Raw genomic sequence first — 20,909 nt, 5'->3', positions numbered from 1 at the left:
GAAATGACTGCTGGCAAGCCACGAGTGACACGGCTGTTAATTATCTGATTGCCCGCCGAGTACCTGAGCAGATTGCCCAACTAATTAACCAGTTTATATCAGCTTGTTAGACTTGTGTTACTACAAATAGTAAAGCAGCAAAAAGGTGTAATTTTCTATACAAAACACTTAATTAAATGTAGTGTAGTTTTTCTGGAGTTTGTTTCAAAATCAATACAATAAAGTAGGATTTTACCTGTATATACTGTTTTACCTTTAGTATGAAAAATGACTACCTTGGTTTGTCAAATAAAGCAGCTACGCAATGCTAAACATTTTTGTTTCGAGTCTTTGCATGAAGAACATAAAACTGTGTTTTTTTTACTCCAAAGAATATCATACCAGCCCATCCTAGCTTTGTCCTGGGCAACTTCTGTGAAAACGACGGCTGCATTATTCTTCTGGGAGAGGTCGCCGATCTCCTGAAGCATCATTCCTCAGGCCAAGTGGAATTTATCCCCGGTGCGACCAACATGAAAGGAAAGATTAACTGGAATACCAGGAAGTGAATTCCACTGCAGTGACTTTCTGTGTTTAACTCCACCTGTCTGATTTCAATGCAGTAGCAGGCAGAACTCTGGATTGTGGAAAATACGACTATCAATCAAACTTAACCACTTTAATGAACACACAATCTAGAAATAGGGATTTTTGTTTTGGTTTTTTTGGCACAGCAAAGTATTATTACAATAAAGCATTTAAAAACCACCATATACAAGTATTTTACTGCTGGAACCAATGACATTCAAACATTGCTTTGAATCTGGGGCATTAATCTGCAGGGTGTCCGACAATTAAGCAGAAGCTGGTCAGAGGCAGCTGAAATCTACACCCTATGCATCTTAAAAATACAATATTAATTCCTGCATCTCAGCATCTACGTGATCTGATGAAAAGCTCGTATATGAACGAAAACACAATAATTAATGCTGAACGCCCAAGAATTCTCCCATGCGGGAGCAAAATCTGATGCATTCCAATGTGAGTCCCACTTGGTGACGAGGATAAAACATAAATATTACATAAACTTTACTTTTCACTCTTCAACAAGCCTTAGAAAACCCTCATTTAAATATAACTTAGAGCATTTAATTCCAGACACAATCTTATACATGTGTAGATTATATAAATACCTTTGCGTGACAGAAAGGGTCATATTTAATCATCTAACAGCTTTGCTCACACAGACGTTTATTTTCACAATTTATTTTACTTTCATGTCATCACACAGCAACACTTTGTTCATATAGAGATATCTTAATTTAGGACATGAGCCCTGTGTAAACGTACAGCAAGATAACTAATTGAAAACTGGCTAATTTCTCCCACTGTGCCAGTCCACATGAATGGAGTGAAGATAAGAATAATCTTAATAGTTGGTCAGACCTTCTTGAAGGAGTCCAGCCGGAGCAGCTTATCTAAATCCTCTTGGCAGAGCAATGTGTATAGTCAGAGCAGAGAGCAGAGGGGAGCTTAAATTTGCCTGAAAAGAAGCTCTCGTAAATTAAAGCAGCAGCAGCAGAAAGTTCTTTAGATAGTGCTTGACTTTCTTTTTTCTTTTTTTTTTGCTGTGTAACTAACTTGGTATGTTGTTTAAAATAAAAATGAAGAGGCGTAACTTAGCCGTGGGAGGAAATTTGTTTCGTGCTAACAAAAGGTGCAGTAATAACCGTGACGACAAGTCCAGGGTGAAGAATTGAAGTGTCTTTGCGTGCCTCTCTGCTCTGTCCTTGCATGCTGGGCAGTGGTAACACAGTGCTGGGAGACGAAGCAAGTCCCTTCTGTGTGATTGGTGTCGCTGAAAGAACAAGGTTGCCTGACTGAGGGGTTACGACGAGCTCTCAATCAATAAGCCGTCGCTGTTGCTTTGCCGCAGGGACTGCCTGCCGGAGTCTCTGTCAGCCTCATCCTCTTCATCAGATCTGCCAAGACTCATGTGTCTCCGGTACACAGGGGGACTGCAGGGGTCAACACAAATATAGACACACCATTATATCATGACTTGCCTATTTACAGACAAGACTAATACAGAGAGGCTTTAAAATACGTTATGGTGAACAACAAACAGCATTTAGGCAACAAATTAATGTTCTTTGTGACCTCACTAAGGTGCGCACGTACAGTAGTAGGCAAATGACCGAATCAGTTTGCATATGCAAAACATTTGCGTATAGTATTAATGGAAAAAGGTTATTGCTTTGTGCATGCAAAAAAAAAATGTTAGGATGAACACATGCAACAGTAAAACAGAATCCAACTAAAGTCTTTAAAAATCACACTCTGCGGAGGTACAGTGCCTTACAAATGTAGTAATACTCTTTTCACATTTTCACACTCTATGTGTTTTGTTGGCATTTCATTTGATAGTCAAACACACAGTAGTGCATACATTTGTATTTAGTCTCCTTTACTGTGATATCAATAAATGTGGGAACCCATTAAGCCATTTATTGCCCGATTTTACCACCGATTCCCAATCAAGGGGGAAAATCTGCACTCGTTGTGGTCAGTTGGCAGGGCAAGTCAGCCAAAAAATCTGTTTGTGTGAGTAGAGGTGAAGACTGGAGTCTGCAAGTGTGAGAGGGTAAACAATCCAATCTGAACTCAGTCTCTGTCAAACAAACATGTCTGGACTTTTTGGAGCCAAAGTATTTTAAATCCAATCTATTTCATTTTATAGCAAAGTGGCATGGAAATATAACTCGTCAAAGTTCTGAGAATATCCTCTATTACCACCACCTACCAGTGTGTCTGTTCCTTCAATTGAAACAAAGACTTAGGGGTTTGTTAAACAGCAACACAGATCATCATGATCCGATTTGAGACTGGGGTAGATTTTTCTAGCATTATTAGGCATAAATAGACATGTGCTTTGGAGTTTTTTGATTAGTTTTAAGTAGCTTTTTTCTGTGCTTTTTTTTTTTTTTTTTAGAAATTCTTATATTAAATGCATGTCTCTCAACTACAAAGAAATTAAAAAGTAGTGGGTACTCCAAAGTATTACTACTGAAAGCCAACAGAAATGTGTTCACTTTTCTAACTTCCTGTAGCAGCTGGTTGTGATGCACCACAGCTTTTTTTTTGTTAGTTTCTGCAGTTGTTCGTGTTTTGATGGTGCTTCTGTTTCAACTGAGTTATTGTTACAACCCTAAATTTGTCAGCATCCTTTGGACGAGCTGATTTAGATCTAAGGTGAAAGCATTTTTGTCATTTTGTACTTCTAAATATAAACAGTGATTCCCAAAATATCTGTAAAAGATCATTTTAAAATAGACTGCTGTTGGAGCTTGAAGCTAATTTCAACACTTAATTTATAAAGTAAAGTGTCTGGCAATGAGGCAGCCAAAATTACACCAATTTTTCTTTTCACTGTAGGTGTGATGTGCCTGGTGCAGCATTTTCATCTAATCTCTGTGCAAGAGGAAAAGTCACAGCCAGACTCAGTCTTTCAACACCGTGCACTTATAGCATTAGCAAACAACATTAGGAGAAAGTCTCACATTTGCAGATATGTCTTTCATTACTAGACAGGAATGGAACCAGTAAGGTAATTATGGTGTCATTTAGATGCAAAGCTGGTGTGTGTGTGTACAGCAATCTAGCGTGACTACAGTTACACAATGAAAGCAAAAACAATCCTTTTTTTTTTTTAAAAGAAAAATATAGTCCAAAGCATGACAACATGGTGAGAAAAATACTAAATCGTTGGGTTGCATATGAACATTGTGCGAAAGTGTTGGCAATTTAATACAGCTGTAGCATTTATATGTGAAATTGTAAAGAGTCTAAGGAAGAATTTCAGCAAATTTTAACATGAAATCCAAGATCCCATAAGGATGGCAATGTGTTTGTAGTATTGACAACATAGGCATCCTTAAAGGGACAGCTAAAGATTTTTGAAGTGAGGTTTGGTTGAAGGTTGGAAGCAGTTATTTTACCTGCTCTCAATAATAGTTTTGGCACCTTCATTTAGTATAAATCTAAATTTGTTTGTTTTGATGCTGAAAGATAACCCAGTATGAGAGGGGCCAAGACCAAAGCAGACTTAAATCAGCACCAATCTCAAAACGGAGGAATACCATGACAGAAAATCAACAGACACACGCAGTCAAAGGTGAGTAAATGCTGGTAATTGCACTGTTTATATTCTGTTTATGGAAGGCAATCTTAGCTTGTCGTGGGCTGTGATGACAGCATATGATAATGCACTTCAAATCAAAGCGAATTAAGAGCCCGAAAAAGCATTAAAGTATGCTCTTTAAAACTTAAAGGGAAATGTGACTTGTCTGAAAGGAAATAAGAGGGTATGACTCATCTTGTACGAGCAAACATTAGCGTATCAGAGGTAGTATATAAAATATTAAATCTCACACAGCAAAGTTAGTATGCAGAGGAGAAGACCCTCAATTCTTTTTAATCCATGCCAGGCTCGTAGATAGCACACCATGCGTCACCTTATTCTGTTGGTATCAGTCACTGTCAGGCCTGTAGAGGTACTTCATCACCAAGCTATCCACCTTCTTCTGCTTCTTCTTGGTTTCTTTTTTGCTAGTTTGTCCATTAGTGGAGCGCTCCTTTTCATCATCGTGCTGTTGTTTTGGGCCCTTCTTAACACTGTTGGAACTTCGATAAGAGACGGTTGAATCCGAAGAGGATGACTCGGACGACTCAGAAGAAGAAGAGGAATCCTCCGATTCACTTTGCTTTTTCTTGGATTTCTTTTTGGACTTCTTGTCCTTTTTCCCCTTTGTGCTCTTTCTGCTGTGACGGCCGTCTGAGGACGAGGAGGATGAGGAGGAAGAGGAAGAGGATTCGGAAGATGAGACTTTGCTTTTTTTATCCTTACGACTGCGGGGGGTGCTGGACCAGCTTGACGTGCCCTCATCCTCCCCCTTCTTTCGCCTGTCTTCACCTCCTTGGCCCTTCTTCTCATCCTCGTCGCCACTCGACTCGTCCAGTTTACTACGCTTGAACTTGATGGGTTTGAAGCTTAGAACCTCATTAATTGCAGCCTCCAGGTCAGGGTCCAAGTAGTTTCGGTGTGTGACTGGTTTAATGTCAGAAGCTTCGAGAGCATTGCTGTCTGAGGAGCGTGGTTGAGGTGGAGTAGAGTAGCTGCGACTAGCAGACCGGGGACTATAGGGTGAACGTTTCCCTTCTCCATAAGCCACACTGTGGGCATCGTCGTCGTCATTTACGTGCAGACCAAATTCGCTGAGGCCACAGCTGCGGGCGACGGATAAGCGAGAGCTGCTTCGTTTGTCATCTTTCCAAGAGCTGCTGCGACGTAGAGAACGGGGGCTTGCGTGACTCACGCTGCTAATGGTTGACTTATTGTCATCATCCATGTCCAGCATCCCTCTCCTAGTGGATACCCTGCTTGGAGCTACTGAGGACACCATGGACTCCGTATCGAACTCCGGGGTGCTGCGGGAGGTCCAGCGGGACTCTAAGCCCTTCCTGGCTCGGCTTGTGGCTTCAGAATAGGCCATAGAGATGACAGAGCCGTTGTCATCCATATCTTCTTCGGCCTGAGTTTTTCTCCTGTCTTCCTGGAGTTCACCGGATTTTGACTTTGCTTTGCGCATTGCAGTGTGATCCGGTATGTTTGGCTGTTCTTTGAGAGTACTGAACAGCGAATTCTCGTCTCCAGTGCCCCCAATGGAGTCCTTCAAGTTGGAGCGTTTTCTGTAGCTAAGGGAACTCATGACAGACACTGATCTGCTCTGCTCTACTTCCTTCTTATCTTTGCTGCCGTCACTCATCTTCTCCTTACCTTCTTTCATCTCTGTGGCATCTGCATTTGCTGCATATCTGAAATGTTACGTAACAAAATTGACACTAGAGATAACCACAAGGAAAGATGTACATGTAAATGATAAATCCTAATCTTTGGCTTTGTGAAACATTGTCTCCAGATCAGTGGCTGGGATGATTTTACATTTTTGGCAGCGCGATGCTGTCATTTTCATTTTGTCCTTGGAACCCGTACCTCTGACTATTGCTGTTGTGCACAGCATACATTGCTATAACCGAGGCAATCAACTAGTGAAAGGACCTATCTGACAGAGTCAGAAGCGCCATTTGGCAGGCTTGCCAACTGGCCACAGGCCACCTCAATAAATGTGACAGCAGCCGCTTCCCCACACCACCTCCTGTCATTAGACAGATTACTGGAAAAGAGAGCTGACACCTAATCATATGAGATACCCTTCCTTCTGTTGCACAATGCCCCAGGTAATCGTGGGCCTTTTGAAGATAGGAAATTGAGGTAGTTTAATCACTAGACGATCATCAGATATGATACAAAGCATGCAAGGACTAACCTGGTGCTCTTCAGACTCCCTTCATCAGACAAAGTCTTGCTGGAGCCTTTGTTCTTTGAGAGCCACGACTTAACTCCATCCACCCGGTCCTCCACTTCTGAATCAGTTTCTGTTCCCTCTCCACTGTGAAGGATCAAGCAAGTTAAAAAAAATAAATAAATCATATATATATATATATATATATATATATATTTTTTTTTTTTTTTACACTTTTCAAGTAAGGTGCAGTGCTCTGCAAAAGTATTCCTCGCCTGTGATTTTTTTTTTTTAACATTCTGTCACACAACAACTTAAACTTAAACTGAACTTAGTAGGATTTTATGTGTAGAACAACATAAAGTACTGTGTAATTATGAAATGGAAGTAATGTGATAAATGGCTTTGAACTTTTAAACTATTAAAATGTGAACAGTTTGATGTGCATTTGTATTCAGGCACCCTGACTCAGTAGTTTGAGGCATCGCCTTTCACAGCATTAAAATCTGCACACCTTTTAGGGTATGCATCCTCCAGCATTACACATTTAGAAATGGAAAATTTTACTAACTCTGACATTTGAATATCTTGAGGTCTAAACATCTTCCAATCAAATTTTATCAGCTTCCCTGTACCTGCTTAAGAAAAGCATGAATTATGCTACAACCATTATAAATCACCATGGTGATTGTGGTCTTTGGATAACATGCAGTTTTATTTTTCTGCCACATATAGCCTTTTGCACTGAATCAACTGGATTATATTTAAGGGTATTTGACTAAAGGAGGTTGAATACATATGCATGTCACACTTTTTAAGATTTTTTTCTTTTAATCTGAAGACCACGTAAAGCATAATTTCTTTCATAATTATGATCTACTTCCTGCGATGTCTATCAAATAGAATCCAGTCTAGTGTATCAAACATTGTGCTTGTAACAGAAGATATAGTTCAGGGGGGATGGATCCGTTTGCAAAACACTGTAATTTGTGCTGACATCAATTTTCATTCCTTACACATCTTTCCTAAATCTGCATATGTCTGCGAGCTATTCACAGAACAAATAGTCAGTTTTTGTTTTACCATTTAGATGCTTGTTACCATTTAGAAATATTCTACAAAATGTTAAAGTTCAAAAATTATGCTGAAAAAAATAATTATTAGTTGTCACATTTCCGGAGCTTTTGGCCAAGCTTTTGCACTTGTAGTCTTCCTCGTAATAACAGGGGATAGTGTAACGACCCAAGGCAAATTAGACAAGCTACAGTTAAGCAACAGCTGTTATTCCATCATTTCCATAAATTTTTGGCCTAAAAAAGAAAATAAAACAAAATTTCACATCCTTTCAGCATACAACTGCAGTGCAAAAGCACCAGTGAAAGTGCACTTTGTGAGGTATTATACTTCCAAAGGCTTCACGGCCTTTGGAGGTATAATTAACTTGTTTTGTTGGGTCTAAGCTTTGAGCATCTGTGTTGCACGTCCTCTGTCCCTCGGTGATTGGTATTGGAGCAGAGCCACCAGGCAGCCTTGTGGCCTCTTAGCTTGACATCACGATCAATACATACAAACCAACAGATAAAGATAAAAAAATAAAATATTTTAAAAGCAGATCCCACCTGGATGAGGTGTCTGTTCATTCAGATTTGCGGTGAATACTTTAAATAATGTAATGTTCATGGAAGCTTAATTTGGCAGGAAAACCATCGTGGCTGAAAGTCATCAAGAGAGAATAGCTCTGTTGTTGAGGACATACTGTTTGTAACTTGAGTACATGTGCTCCCTTTCCTTGGCTTCATTATGTGCGAGAATACATTTGCACATAGCAGATACCAATATGCTCCGTAGGCCTAAAGTATGTTTGACAGCGTGCTAAGGTCTGTCACAAAACTGACATCCTGCACTATACAATTCTTAGCTGCAAGACGACAGACTGTATATCCAAACCAGTGATGACAGCGCTGTTGTAAAGCATCTGCAATTTTGAGCTCCACTTGATTAATGGCTGGCTGTGCTATTATTTATAGCCCTAGCTACAGTAATTTTCAAAGAGCCATGTTTCATAAATCTGGCCTTGTATATCACTGAACTACGCACAGAGCTGCCTAGTATTAAAAAATGAGAAACAGTGATGCACTTCACAGATCTGTCTTTGTGGACAAGCTTATCTATCCGAGCCCTGGAACATGCCGTAAAATGCTCGCAAGGTGCAAGCACAATGTTCCAAGAGGTGTGAAATGACAGGCACACTGCTGCTGGGCTCCATCAGTCGTCCTCATGCAGTACTTGCCTTAATGTACGGAAAGGTCTCCCACTGCACAGCACTCAACTGTACCCCCTGTCCCCCTTGTCCCCAAACGCTATGACTCACATCCAGTCATTTTCCTCCTCAGATAACAAAGCAAGCTTCTGCCTCACTTTTATTTATTTTTTTACAACTGGCCTAAAAAAGCAAGATGGCTACTTATAAAGGTGGTTGCGAGGAAAAAGGCATTAGTGTTAGAGGAAATGGCTTTTTAGAAGGCTTAGGCTATTATATGATTCTCAGGGTGTAACAACCGTAAAAGGATAAAAGGAAAAAAAGTTTTAGTATTTGAACTAAATGTAAAACAAAAAAAAATGTATGGCATCATGTAATCACTTTGATCTGAAGGAAAAAAAAACAAGCAATATTTCTACTATTGCTAAAACAGTCTCAACATATTGCTTTCATAACTATATGGCATTATCTGTCTACTAAGTAATTATTATTCCAGAAATATTTGAAAAAAATAAAATATCTTTTTTGTAAGTGTAATAGCATACTTGTATAGTAAACATGTTATATCGACATAAATGTGTATCAAAATAAAACAAAAACTCCTCAATAGATGGCTAACAGCTAGTCAAGACACATCCAATGTTTTTGTTCATTTTAGTTTTTATAAAAGCAGCTCAAGCTAGTGGATATTAAACATCTGCACTTTTACAAGAGGCTGTTAACAGTTGTTTTTTCAAACAAACAAGTTCAATGCCACTATACTCTATATTACAACATATTGCTTTCATAATTATATGAAAGCAATATAGTTATGCTTTCATATAGCATATAGCATATGAAAGCTATGTGATACAGCCTGACAGCTGTATCAATTAGAAAAGGTTGGAGTGAAATTCTGAATTTTGCAACAAGCAAGATGGAAGGTTCATATACTTTTCCTAGGTTTGTAGTTGTTTGGAAATTATTTAGGTGGACTTATGGTCTGCTCAATTCCATCAAAAATATCTTAATACCAGAGCGAAATTAAATGTTACTATAACTCATACTACACAATTTCCTTCAGAGTTGTCACGGATGCTGATATGATGCTGTGGGCAAGAAGGGCCTCCTGTAATCGTCTGTATTACAGTGGCTCTGAAAACACCTCTGACTGAAGACACAATTACAGTATAACAGTCTCGTGAAGAGCCTGCTCAGGAGTTGTCTGTAATTTTCTTGATTTTATGCAAAAAAAGAAAAAAAAATCTCCAGAGGGTCCGGAGTTGTTTCCAGAAAGGAACCAGTCTTCTTTATCAGGTTGTTCAGCCTTTGTAAATCCCTGGTTCTGATGCCGCTACCCCAACAGATAATGGCTGACAAGAATGGCTCTCCACAAAGTTTCCAAAGTTTGATATATAGTTTCCAACTATATATCAAGTGATGAAGTACGAAATAATGTTGCATAGTAACACACATTGTTCAGCTAAGAAACCTGTGACGAGCTCAACAATTTTTATTAGCTGTATATATAACTATGGCATATTCTGTTTAAACAGGAAGCACTGCTACTTAAAGCTAGCAAAATGGATGCACTTTCTAAACAAAATTCAAAACTTTAAGCCAAAGATAAAAACTGAGCTTATTCTCATCTGTTTATTCTCCACCCCCTCTCTCTTCACGGCTGCTTATTAACTACCACCAATAAAAGCCCATCAAAAAGAAGATAATAGTCTCATTAATACCAGCAAGTTGATTACACATGTTGCCCATTTGTCAGCTCTGTGATACTGTGACTTTTTAATGTGATACATTAACAAAAAAAAAAGAAAAACAACTCTTAACCAGCCAGTGGCAAACTCTTCTCCACAGCCTCTCTCCGACACATACAAGCGTGCAAAAATAAAAGGTGGCTTGCAATTGAGTGCTGTAAAAACGGTGTCACAACTGATTTGTCCCTGGTCGCACAATACTAGGAAACCAGTCCAGAGGCTTTCAGATACAAACAAGCCTCAGGACTTGTGAAGTCAACATTAATCGCTTCTGACAATTTGCCTGCACCAGTTGTAAATCTTTGTCACAAATACTTACATTCAGCACCGAGTCCCGTATGGCTTGGTGCTATCAGCTTAATGCTGAGCTAAAACCAGCAGAAAACGGTATTTTTATGCTAGTTCTGACAATTAATTGTAAAATTCTGAGCACGACACACTTTGTAAACTCATTACCCTTTGTAGTCACAATGATAATCACCTTGTGGAAAGGTGGAAAAACAAAAAAAAATAAAACACAACCAGTCAGTAAAGCATTAAAGTGTCTTGTAATGTTCAGTGCTGCAATGTGAGATGGGGAAATCCTGAAGCCTGAACAACAGTAATTTAACTTACATTATCTTCTCCCTGCAATAATAATCGAGTCACTATTATAACCTCTGTTTTCAAACGCAGAGAGTGAAAATATGGGAGAGGGTATCAAATCATGTGGAAATTCCACTTCATTATTAGAAGAAAAATCACCTCCTCCATTAATGTTCATCCATGCTGCTAATGCAGTGGTGCTGAAAGGAGGAGAAATGTGATTAAGTAAACACGGCAAATCGTTGCTCTTTTACTCAAGTTGCACGGCAAAAAAAATTAAAAAACAAAGAACACCGATACACATGGGTGCTCAGATGAAAATGCGACAAAAAAAAAATCTTAAGTATGATGAATGAGACAAATCAGATATTGAAAAGGAGGAAACCAAGGACGGCCAGACAGTACACACAGATTTAAATATCTTAATGGAAAGTCGCAAAATATTTTCAACATCCAAAACATTAAAAAAAAAAGGCAATCAGTCTTAGACACATTTAACACTTACAAAGAGTCAGTAGGCATTTTAACAACCAAGCAAACTTTTGCATTGAAGTAAATGTTCTCTCAACATAGTGATTAAATATGATTGGATTAGTAGTGGGAAGCTTGCATGCATGGAAAACAGCTGAGCTTTGAGTTAAAACATTTAGTGGTGCACTGCAGTGCTATTGTTTTGCACAACATGCTGACTGTGTATTCATTGATATACAATCTCAGGGCCTTCATCATAATATCAAACAGTTGCACTCCCAACAGTTGCAGGGGTCCAGCTCACATGGAAGTCACATCCAATTCAATACAGTTTACGTAAAGAATGTAATCCAACTACTGATCGGATCATCTAAAAAGTGGCACACTAAAAAAATTGGGGTGTAAAAATAAATGGAGCTCATGAGATTGTACAGGACACTGGGCTCACATGAATGAGACTGCAAAATTTCTGGCAAAACTAAGAATCAACTTTTTTGTATCTACAAATACAACGTTTTCACAAATTGCCTAGATCAGAATATGGACAGGTACAGGCTTGACTTGTCTGTCAACACATTGGATTTTATGCTCGTCTATTTCTAATGTGGTGCTAAAGCTTTGAGAAAATATATTATATTTTTCGCATTTTCTCTAAAAGAATTAAAAATGTCATAAATGTCAAACTGTTTTATGGAATTTTTGTTCAGTGCCCCTAAAACTGAGGTTCAGGTCTATTCATCATTTTACATAAAGATGATTGATGGTTTACAAGACAGACTGTAGAATGAAGAGAGATATAAATATCATGGTACAAAATCTCATTACAGCCAATATGGTAAATCACTTTTTTTTTAAAAATAGAATAGCTGACTTTTGTGTGCAACACACTTAAATGATTTTTGTTGTTTCACTTTTGTCTGCTAAACAAGTTTATGTAAGACTACAATATCATTAGTGTCATTTCATCTTAAATTAGATATATGAAGCTAGGCACGGGACTGTTACCAGTATCAAGATACATCAACATTTTAAAAAGCTAAACGTCTTATGTCGTGTTTCTTCTGCTTGTCACAGAAAGTGCTGGAGTGGCCATAGTTTTCTCTAAATGTTTGGACCTGCCCCTCTCCGAAGGCTGATACACTTTTTAACTTGATTACAAAAAGGACTAATTAAGTTACTTGGAAATATTGCAGACTGGGAAAAACACGGTCATTAGGTGGAAACCTATGGGAGAGCTGCCCATCATGCTGAGTAACTTTATGCCTTTTTTAATATTACACTTTCAAGCTCTGAGCAGCATTTCTGTAAAGATGCCTAAAAGAGGAGAGAGGGCCTAATTAACCAGCCATTAATGGCTTGTTACAGTTGAGCTGCTTTATAAAAAGCAGAACATCAAAACAAGTTGTAATATTATTGTAAGCTTGCAACTATAGCATGATATATTATTCTAGATGTATTATTCAAATCAGTTAGATGTTATATTTTTATATGAGCATGATGAAACTAGTAATTCGACTTAACCTCCTCCTGATCACATGTCAAACAGGCTGTAAACGTCTGCAGAATGTGACTGGACATGCTGCACATGCTTTGGAAAAGCTGCAGGAGGTACTAAAGTTGAATCCAACATCCTAATCCCTTAATCCTAAACACTTGATAGCATGCAATCAAGCTTCAAAAAATGTTTGATGTAAGAAATAAATAAAAAATAAAAAAAAAAACCAGGGGGATAATAATGCAGTATTACCAAAGGTTTGTTTTAGAATACTATTTTTTCTTCCAAGACATATTTTCCAAAGCATAGAGATTGGTTTAAGGGAGAGTGACTGACATTTTCAATTATAGTATATCATCTATTTATGTGCAAATTTTGCCAAACAAGCCTGAAATCTCCAGTGAGGCAGATTGTGTACACCTGCAGATACTTGGCATAAAATAAAATAAAACGAAATCAAACATGGGGCCATCTTTTAAATGCAGCTTTTATCTGAGATGTATAACACAGAGAGTGCCTTTCATTCTGTTTAAAATGCCTTCTCTTCACAGGGCTACTGAGGAAGAAAACTAAAGCGTGAAAGAATAGGAATAGTGCATTATTCTCCCCTGTGGTTAAAATTGGTGTGAAAAAAAAAATTCAACCAACACACGACGACGGAAACAAAGGATGCATTTTTCCATTCTCACATTTTGTTCTTTCTTTTTTGATATTTTGTCACCATGTCTTCCAAACTGCCAGAAGTGAGGATGACACCAAGAAGGGAAGGGAAAAGAGAAACAGCAAAGGTGAGATACACAAATAACAGTGCAAAAGGAGGACAAAATGAGATATCACCATAGTAAAACATTTTTTACACTAATGCAAACACACGAAAATAACCATGTATTGTTCTGTAAACAGAGCTGCTGTTTGTAATGTCTTCCTTTTGGAGGTCTGTATTATTGCAGTCGGTGTTTACTTCCCTGAGTTCAGAGCATGCATAACCCTCAACCTCACTGTAAAGAGGCAGGCAGTAATCAAACAAGCGAGGAAAAAAGCAAAGAGACAAAAGATCAGAGGCAGGAGGCTGAATTAAACCTTCTGAGGAGTACTTTTGGAGCAGACAAAGCACATGACTCAGAGTACAAAAGAGATTTGAAATGTATGTAGAGATGACTGACAGCCTGCTAAGAAAAGCAGCAGGTTTTTGTAGTTTGTTAGGCCTTTAGCTATACTGCAATTGTGTGTACTGAAGCAAAGGGAACAGACCCTTACACAGCAGCGAGTTTGACTCACAGCATGAAAGACAGTTGAGATTATTAACATTAATGATGGCTCGGCTCTCTTTTCTGTCCCTGTAAACTGGAAAGGTGAAGCAGTGTGCATAAATCAGGTTTGTCAACCTATCCTTAAAATAGAAAATCCTCCCATATTTGGTATTTAAAGAGCCACTACATATTAAAATACAACATATCAAGTGGTTCATTCATTTATCAAACCAAGGAAAATCCTAAAATTAACACGCATTTTTTTTAAAATAAAAGGTAATAGAGTATTAATGACACAAAACGTTAAGATCCTAGCAAAAACAAATGTAGCTAACTGAATATCAATAAATTATTGATCATAATGTTTTTAGAAGTCTTTCAGTGAGGTACTTTTTCTTTAATAAAATATGTTCTTTCTTGCTGTAATTAAATTTATGACACACCAGAATAAACTGTCTGCTACAAAAATTATCTTTAAACTCTTGTTTTGTTTCAGGCTAAAATAAACAGGACCATTGGAGAAAACATTACTAAGAAATCTAAATGAACTGCATACCCAGATGATATTCAGAAATTGCATCTTAAGGGTCTCAAACTATTAAAATGAGAACATTACTTTGATTTTATTGAGATTTTTATTAGTAGTATTAAACCAAATAATTAAAAACTAAGCCAAAGGCTGAGAAATTTAATTTAGTCATTTTAATGTAAACCCAACCAACTGCAATGTTGAACTTTTATGTAAAACCAACCTTCACAAAGAGCTTAACCCAGACACAAAGAGACCCTGTGTCTGGGTTACGCATGAAGAATGTTCTAGCATTTTAAGATGATCAACAAATCAGCTAATATGTGAAACATGTTAATTTTAGTTATATGAGCCCTTGAAAATACAAACTAACAGAACATGCCGTTTAAAATCCCTCAGCAACATTGGTAAATTTCACTGTTGGACGTAGAGCCTGAAAGTTTGCCATAGCAACAGTATCTACTACAATTTCCTGACACTCCAAAATACAGATCTGGCTGAATTTAGAACAGTTTAATTTAAAATTTTGCATCTTCCTTTGCAACAGCCTACAATATAGAGTGAAAAAGGAACAAACACGTTATTCCCCCACAGTACAAAGAAGAAGAGGGAGTAGTGGGTGGTGCAGTGTGCGCTCCCTATATCAATTTCTAAAAGTTGGCAACCCTAAAAGCATTAATGTGGGACCTCATCCAATTGGTACACTGCCAACATTAACATGTTTGTGCATTTCTTGCCAGTAACATGGTAAAATGCCCAGAATGCAAAAGGTCTACATTAATTTTCACAGCTTCAAAGCTGGAGTGTACCTGTTGATCAAGTCCTCATTGTCATCGCTATCCATCTCATCCTCGATGGCCGCCTGCAGGTCACCAATCCTTTTAAAGGCCAGCTTAAGGTCCACTTGTAAGCTCTGATTTGCTGCCTCTAAACTCTCAATATCCATTTCCTGGCAAATGAACAACATCACGTAACAGGCATCATTCCTCTATAAGCTCATTTGAATACAGGTGAGGTTACCAAGGAAGCTAAAACCTTACCAGTTCGTGCTTCTTCCGGCTTGCTTCCCCCTCCTTCTTGGACAGCTCAGCCATTTCTTCTTTTATGTCTCTTATCTGTCTCTGCATGCGCTTATTCTGCTCCTTTTCCCTGTTTTCTGCTGTGATGCGTTGGTTTTTCTCCTCAGTCATCTTCTCTAGGTTCTCCTTCAGACGGCCCACTAGGCTCTGAGGCAAGCAAACGATAGGAATGTGGTTAGCACAATGTTCTGACTTAACAGCAAATATATTTGTTGCTAATATATTTGAATACATTGAGAAAACATTGACTTTATATAATAAAACACATAATGGAAAACTTTTAATGTTTGCATTTATAAATGACTATTTAATAGATATTTTTCAAATATGCTATCAGCACCTTAAAAAAAAAAATCAAGAACGCATTTGTTTGTATTGCACATTGCTGCTTTACATACTAATCAAAATATTATTTCCTGTTAGGCACATTTTCTACTTTGAGTAAAACGGGTTATGTGAACCATGCTAAACAACAACTTACTGGAAAAACAACATAATTGTTTCTTATAAAATGTACAAAAAATAAAAAGTCAAATTTCTAGGAGCATCTCACCTCCAAGCGCTTAATCTGAGTCTTCTCATACTCCAGCTTAGTCTCCAGCTCGCGGATCTTTGCCTCCTGGCGGCTCACGAGCGACTTCTCCACCATGGACTGTTCTTGGAACTCTAACTGGCTCTGGAGTGAATGGAGCTGGAAGGATATCACACACCAGGCAGAGATATAAATATTCAAAGTCAGTTTCTGAGGAGCAATAGTCGCTGCAAACTTCCTCCTTATTTACCGGTCGTACCCTCCTTTCTCCACCACCCCCCCCCCGCCCTCTTTTTGTGAGGTATTTAAACATTAAGAGCAAGTCTTGATCTTTAAATCTTCTAAAATAGATTGCTGTTTACTTTTTCACCCAATTTGAGTTAATTTATTCTGTCTTGGTAAATATAAATAAGATGCATCCAGTATGAATAATGAGTTTGAGATAAGCCTCCACTCTACCTAAAATGGTCACAAAAAATAAAAAAAGAATAAAAAAAAAGCTTGTGGTTCAGGCTGAGTAACAGTGAGTCACGGTAATTTCACAGGCTTTGAAAGAGGCTTCAGCTTCATGCAAAGCACGTTTGTTCTATCTAAATCCTTTTTTCTTCCATGACTGATAAAAGGAAGATAGACATGTCACAACAAAACTGGCCCGAAAGGCAGCAGGGCACCTAATGAGGGACTTCTGCATCTGAGACAAGGAGGATTTGGAGCTCTCCTTTGATATTTCTGAAGAAGCCAGATTTCCCTCCTACTGGGAATGAGATAACCACTTCAAGGTCAGATGCTTTAGATAACAATCAGTGCCTACTCTGGCACATTTTAACAGTGGCTTGCAGCCCGCTGTGCATCTTAAGTGTAGCCAGAAATATTCTGAAGGGTGGGCCTCGAGTGGCTTCAGCTCACGTAAATTTTAATAAAGCAAGAATGTGCTGCGGCGTTCGGGAGTGGCAAAAGCTACACACTGTTTTTGCAGCAGATGGTTGTATTTGTTTAATCCAGTGCAGATCCATCCACTCATCAGCTACACCCGCATTATCCTGTACAGAGTCGCCGGGACACTGGTTTCTATCCCAGTTGGAAGGGGGAGAGGAAGGGATGCCAGTCTATGGCAGATAGAGCCAACACTCAGAGAAAATAAAACAACCATGCATGGTGACCCACTACTACGGTTAAAAATGATCAAATAATCAATTTTTGTGTGTTATGATGAGAGATAACGTAATGACGTCTAACCAGGGTTTGGCCCATGTAAAGGGTTGTCAACAGTTTCAACAGGGTTTTTTGCCTGAAACACAAGCATCTACTTTGTAAATTATCTACAATAAAATAAAAAAGAAAAAAACTTTCATAAATAGTTAAATTAAATTTTTTAATTAATTGTAAGAACACGAGTTTGAATCCTGAATGGGATAAGTCTATATACATTGTCATTTGTCCATAATCTCATTTAAATACGGGAAGTTATGTGGAGTACTACTACTACTACATCAAATCACATAATATTTTTGATAATTTTATTTCTGCTGTTGACTTTATTGTTGGTAATAACACATTTTGTTTATCTTTTTAACGCATTTTAGAAAACCCATACTAATTTTGGTTGCCATGATAAATGTGTTCACAATAATATTAATCTGGAATTTTCAATACTTCATTGTCCAACCTGAGTTTTTTCAGAGTCATTCAAACCCCTCTTCCAACATCATCCAGTGACGAAAGCATGAAATGCGTACAAACAATGTGCCGCCCAAACTAGCATTGTCAGACTGGGGAAATCATGATATTCATAGGAGCAGAGAATCTTGAATTATTGGCATGCTATTGTTCGAGTAAACCCAGTGGAAGAGCCTACTATATTATCATTACATATACGATCTTATTTTCAAATTTACAACATTACCTTCAACTCTTTCACACTTTTATCAAATAACATGCACACAATGTATTTTACTAGGATTTTATATAAGTAGACAAAATAAACTACTTTAAATTGAAATATTTATATGGTTTTCTTACCGCTTTACATAAATTAATTAAAAATATCAGAACAAAGTGAGCTGAGCACTTAGATTCACACTCCTTTACTGTGATATTCCTAAAGAAGAAATACGGTTTCTGAAGGCGACAGCGTTTTTATTTACTATTAGCCTAATTGTGAAAATTGTAAAAGGTTGATAAGTGGGCTGTTTTTTTTTTGTTTTTTTTACATACAAAGCATGAAAATTATTTTAAAACATATATGTATATAAATATTCTCTTCTGCAAAAAATAGATATATATGCAAGACTGAAAAGTAAGAAAAATAATGCCTCCAGAAATGTCATCTTTGTCATTATGAAGGCTGCATTGACAGGGGGTAAAATTACTTCCTCAGGCAGTTTAATGGCATATAGGAATGTTGGTGGTTTTGCAGTTAAACTAAATTCAGCTTCAGCAGCTCAGAAGAAATTCATTTTACAACATCGATCCATCAGCTAAGAAAATTTCTTTGCATTAATATATGTCACACCTAACACCAGAAAGGTTATCCTCTGAGCAAATGGTACTCCATTAGGGAAACATGATAAAAGCTCTATTATAAAAACAGGCCTAAATCAGATGCATTAACCTTTTTACCATATGAATCTACACTTATTCAGAGCTTCAACCATTAGCTGACACCTCACAGGATCCAGCAATTTAACCAATCAGCTCAAAGATGGGATAAATCAGATAAAACCACTGTAGCGCCATAATTTTTAGATTCAAATAAAAAAAGCTTTTTGTTGGTGTGCTTTAAAAAACAGTATGTTGCAGGAGAACAAGAAAAGAAGATCTGCAGCAAAATACAGCTTTGATGAGGCTAACATGCTGAAGTGGAGTCAGTAAACTGTGACCCTTGGATTTCTGAATGGTTACTCCGAAGCCAGCCATCTGTTGGTTCTTAAAATATTCAAATAAGTGAAAATTGTGACCGTCCTAATGATGCAGGAGAAAAAAAAGGTCAAAGGATGACAGGATTCAGCAGCAGTCATCCTCTCACTGACGTTGGGTCACAGGAATAGGCTTATGAGCAGATCTGGGTTTAAATATCAACATAGAGGCAGGAAACATCCCAGAAAGCTATTTAAATTTAAACAAGGAGACAATTATTTAGATGATCAAATTTAACAGTTGTTGAAAGATTATTAACAATACATTCTTCAGTTCACATAAATAATCCTAGAACCAATAAAGGGGTCAATTTATCAGTGTGCCATTAAAACACAAGTTTTGCTGGTTTTGAATTTTGTCTCTTTTCAATAGCTTTATTATAAGTAAAATACATTTTTAAAAAACTTTAGATTAAATCACATTTAGGGCATGTTTTAGTTTGTGACTGCCAAATTATTCAACAACTAAATCCTGGGCAACAAGCAAAGTAAAACGATATATTTTCTTGTTTTGAATACTTTAGGAGAAAATGTAGGACAAAGAAATTATTAATAATATTATGTCTGATGAGTCTCTAGCTATTTATGCCATTTGATTCCAGACTGAAAAACAAAATTAAATCAAGAAAAATTAAGATGTGATGAATAAAAATATGATGTAAAAAGTTAAGTGGTGGGTGAATCAGTAATTAAAATGAACGCAGACGCACAGAAAAGCACATCACCTCTTCACGTATCATAAGCTGGGTTGAAGCTAGCAGAATTATTTCTCCAGCAGCATCTTGTTTCCAATCCTGTTCCAGCCCATTATTGATCACTGATCTCATTCTTCTCAGAACCCCCCTGCATGCTCAATAACCAATTTCTCCTCAATCGAAAGTCTGCATGTTCTGGAGTATTGCCAAAACTTGTTATAGGGCTACATTATGTCTCTCACCACCATTCATATTACAATCATCTAAAGGATCCAGCCAGATATTCATTAAAAGTATTAGTCAGGCTACATATCGTCTATATCAGCTTCTTCCCCAAACCCATCCTACAGTGCTATGCTGTCAGAAAGCAATTATGAGCAACTTCAAAATTCAGAAAAGATTCATGTCGTTTATTTTGCAAGTCGTCTCCTTTTCGGCCAAAATGCAAGTATTTCCAACAAACAAACAAAAAGACAGTTCACAATTATCAGTATCAGTGAGGTGTTTAAAAATTAAGTCAGGAGAAGCACAGAGATTTAAGAAGCTACTTAAAAGGAATCCATGTAGAGGCACTTCCTTCATTCAAGAACAGATTTCACAAGCCTCCATTAAATCACATATCTCCTTTTTCTTTTCCTTCACTTCTTTGATATCTTTGCTATTCCCCGTGAACTTTAGCATGTTAGCACTAAAATCTATATGAAAGGTAGCAAAAGTCCATTCAGCTGACCAAATCTACTACTGGCAAAGTGGGGTCAGGATACCAAAAATTAGCATCTAAATAGTTCTTTGCAATTGTAATACTGCACAGCTTGAAAATGCAAGGACAATTTGTGGTTATTATAAAAAAAAAGTAAAACGTAGTCCAAAGTTGTTCCTTTTTATTCTTTTGTGCTTCAAACTTCAAGGGAAGACCATATATTAAGAAAGTACTAACTCTTAAAAATATATAGAGAAGGCTACTTCGTAGATGCTAGTTATGCCAAGCTGTGTGAATTCCTACGATAAG

General features: G+C 37.5%; 1 protein-coding gene across 10 annotated transcripts in view; it reads right to left on the bottom strand.

Annotated features, from left to right (window-relative positions):
* The window catches only part of LOC103475883 (unconventional myosin-XVIIIa-like), a 120,552-nt gene that overhangs the window by 36,132 nt on the left and 63,511 nt on the right, over positions 1 to 20,909 (bottom strand). For 5 of the 10 annotated variants that reach the window (XM_008427827.3, XM_081615566.1, XM_081615567.1 and 2 more), the window contains 7 exons: positions 16,312 to 16,449; positions 15,720 to 15,905; positions 15,489 to 15,628; positions 13,590 to 13,634; positions 6,366 to 6,488; positions 4,494 to 5,853; positions 1,884 to 1,997 (listed from right to left, as the gene is read on the bottom strand). In XM_008427827.3, coding sequence (XP_008426049.2) covers positions 4,509 to 5,853; positions 6,366 to 6,488; positions 13,590 to 13,634; positions 15,489 to 15,628; positions 15,720 to 15,905; positions 16,312 to 16,449 — 1,977 coding nt within the window. In that variant the 3' untranslated portion in view covers positions 1,884 to 1,997; positions 4,494 to 4,508. Of the gene's footprint in view, positions 1 to 643; positions 1,998 to 4,493; positions 5,854 to 6,365; positions 6,489 to 13,589; positions 13,635 to 15,488; positions 15,629 to 15,719; positions 15,906 to 16,311; positions 16,450 to 20,909 lie in introns of those variants that run through there. The other 5 variants (XM_081615572.1, XM_081615570.1, XM_081615569.1 and 2 more) reach the window with 4 other exon arrangements.

The sequence above is a fragment of the Poecilia reticulata genome, chromosome 14 (assembly GCF_904066995.2).
Source record: "Poecilia reticulata chromosome 14, P_reticulata-male-v2, whole genome shotgun sequence".
Lineage (NCBI taxonomy): Eukaryota > Metazoa > Chordata > Actinopteri > Cyprinodontiformes > Poeciliidae > Poecilia > Poecilia reticulata.
This window is presented reverse-complemented; position numbering and strand designations above follow the sequence as displayed.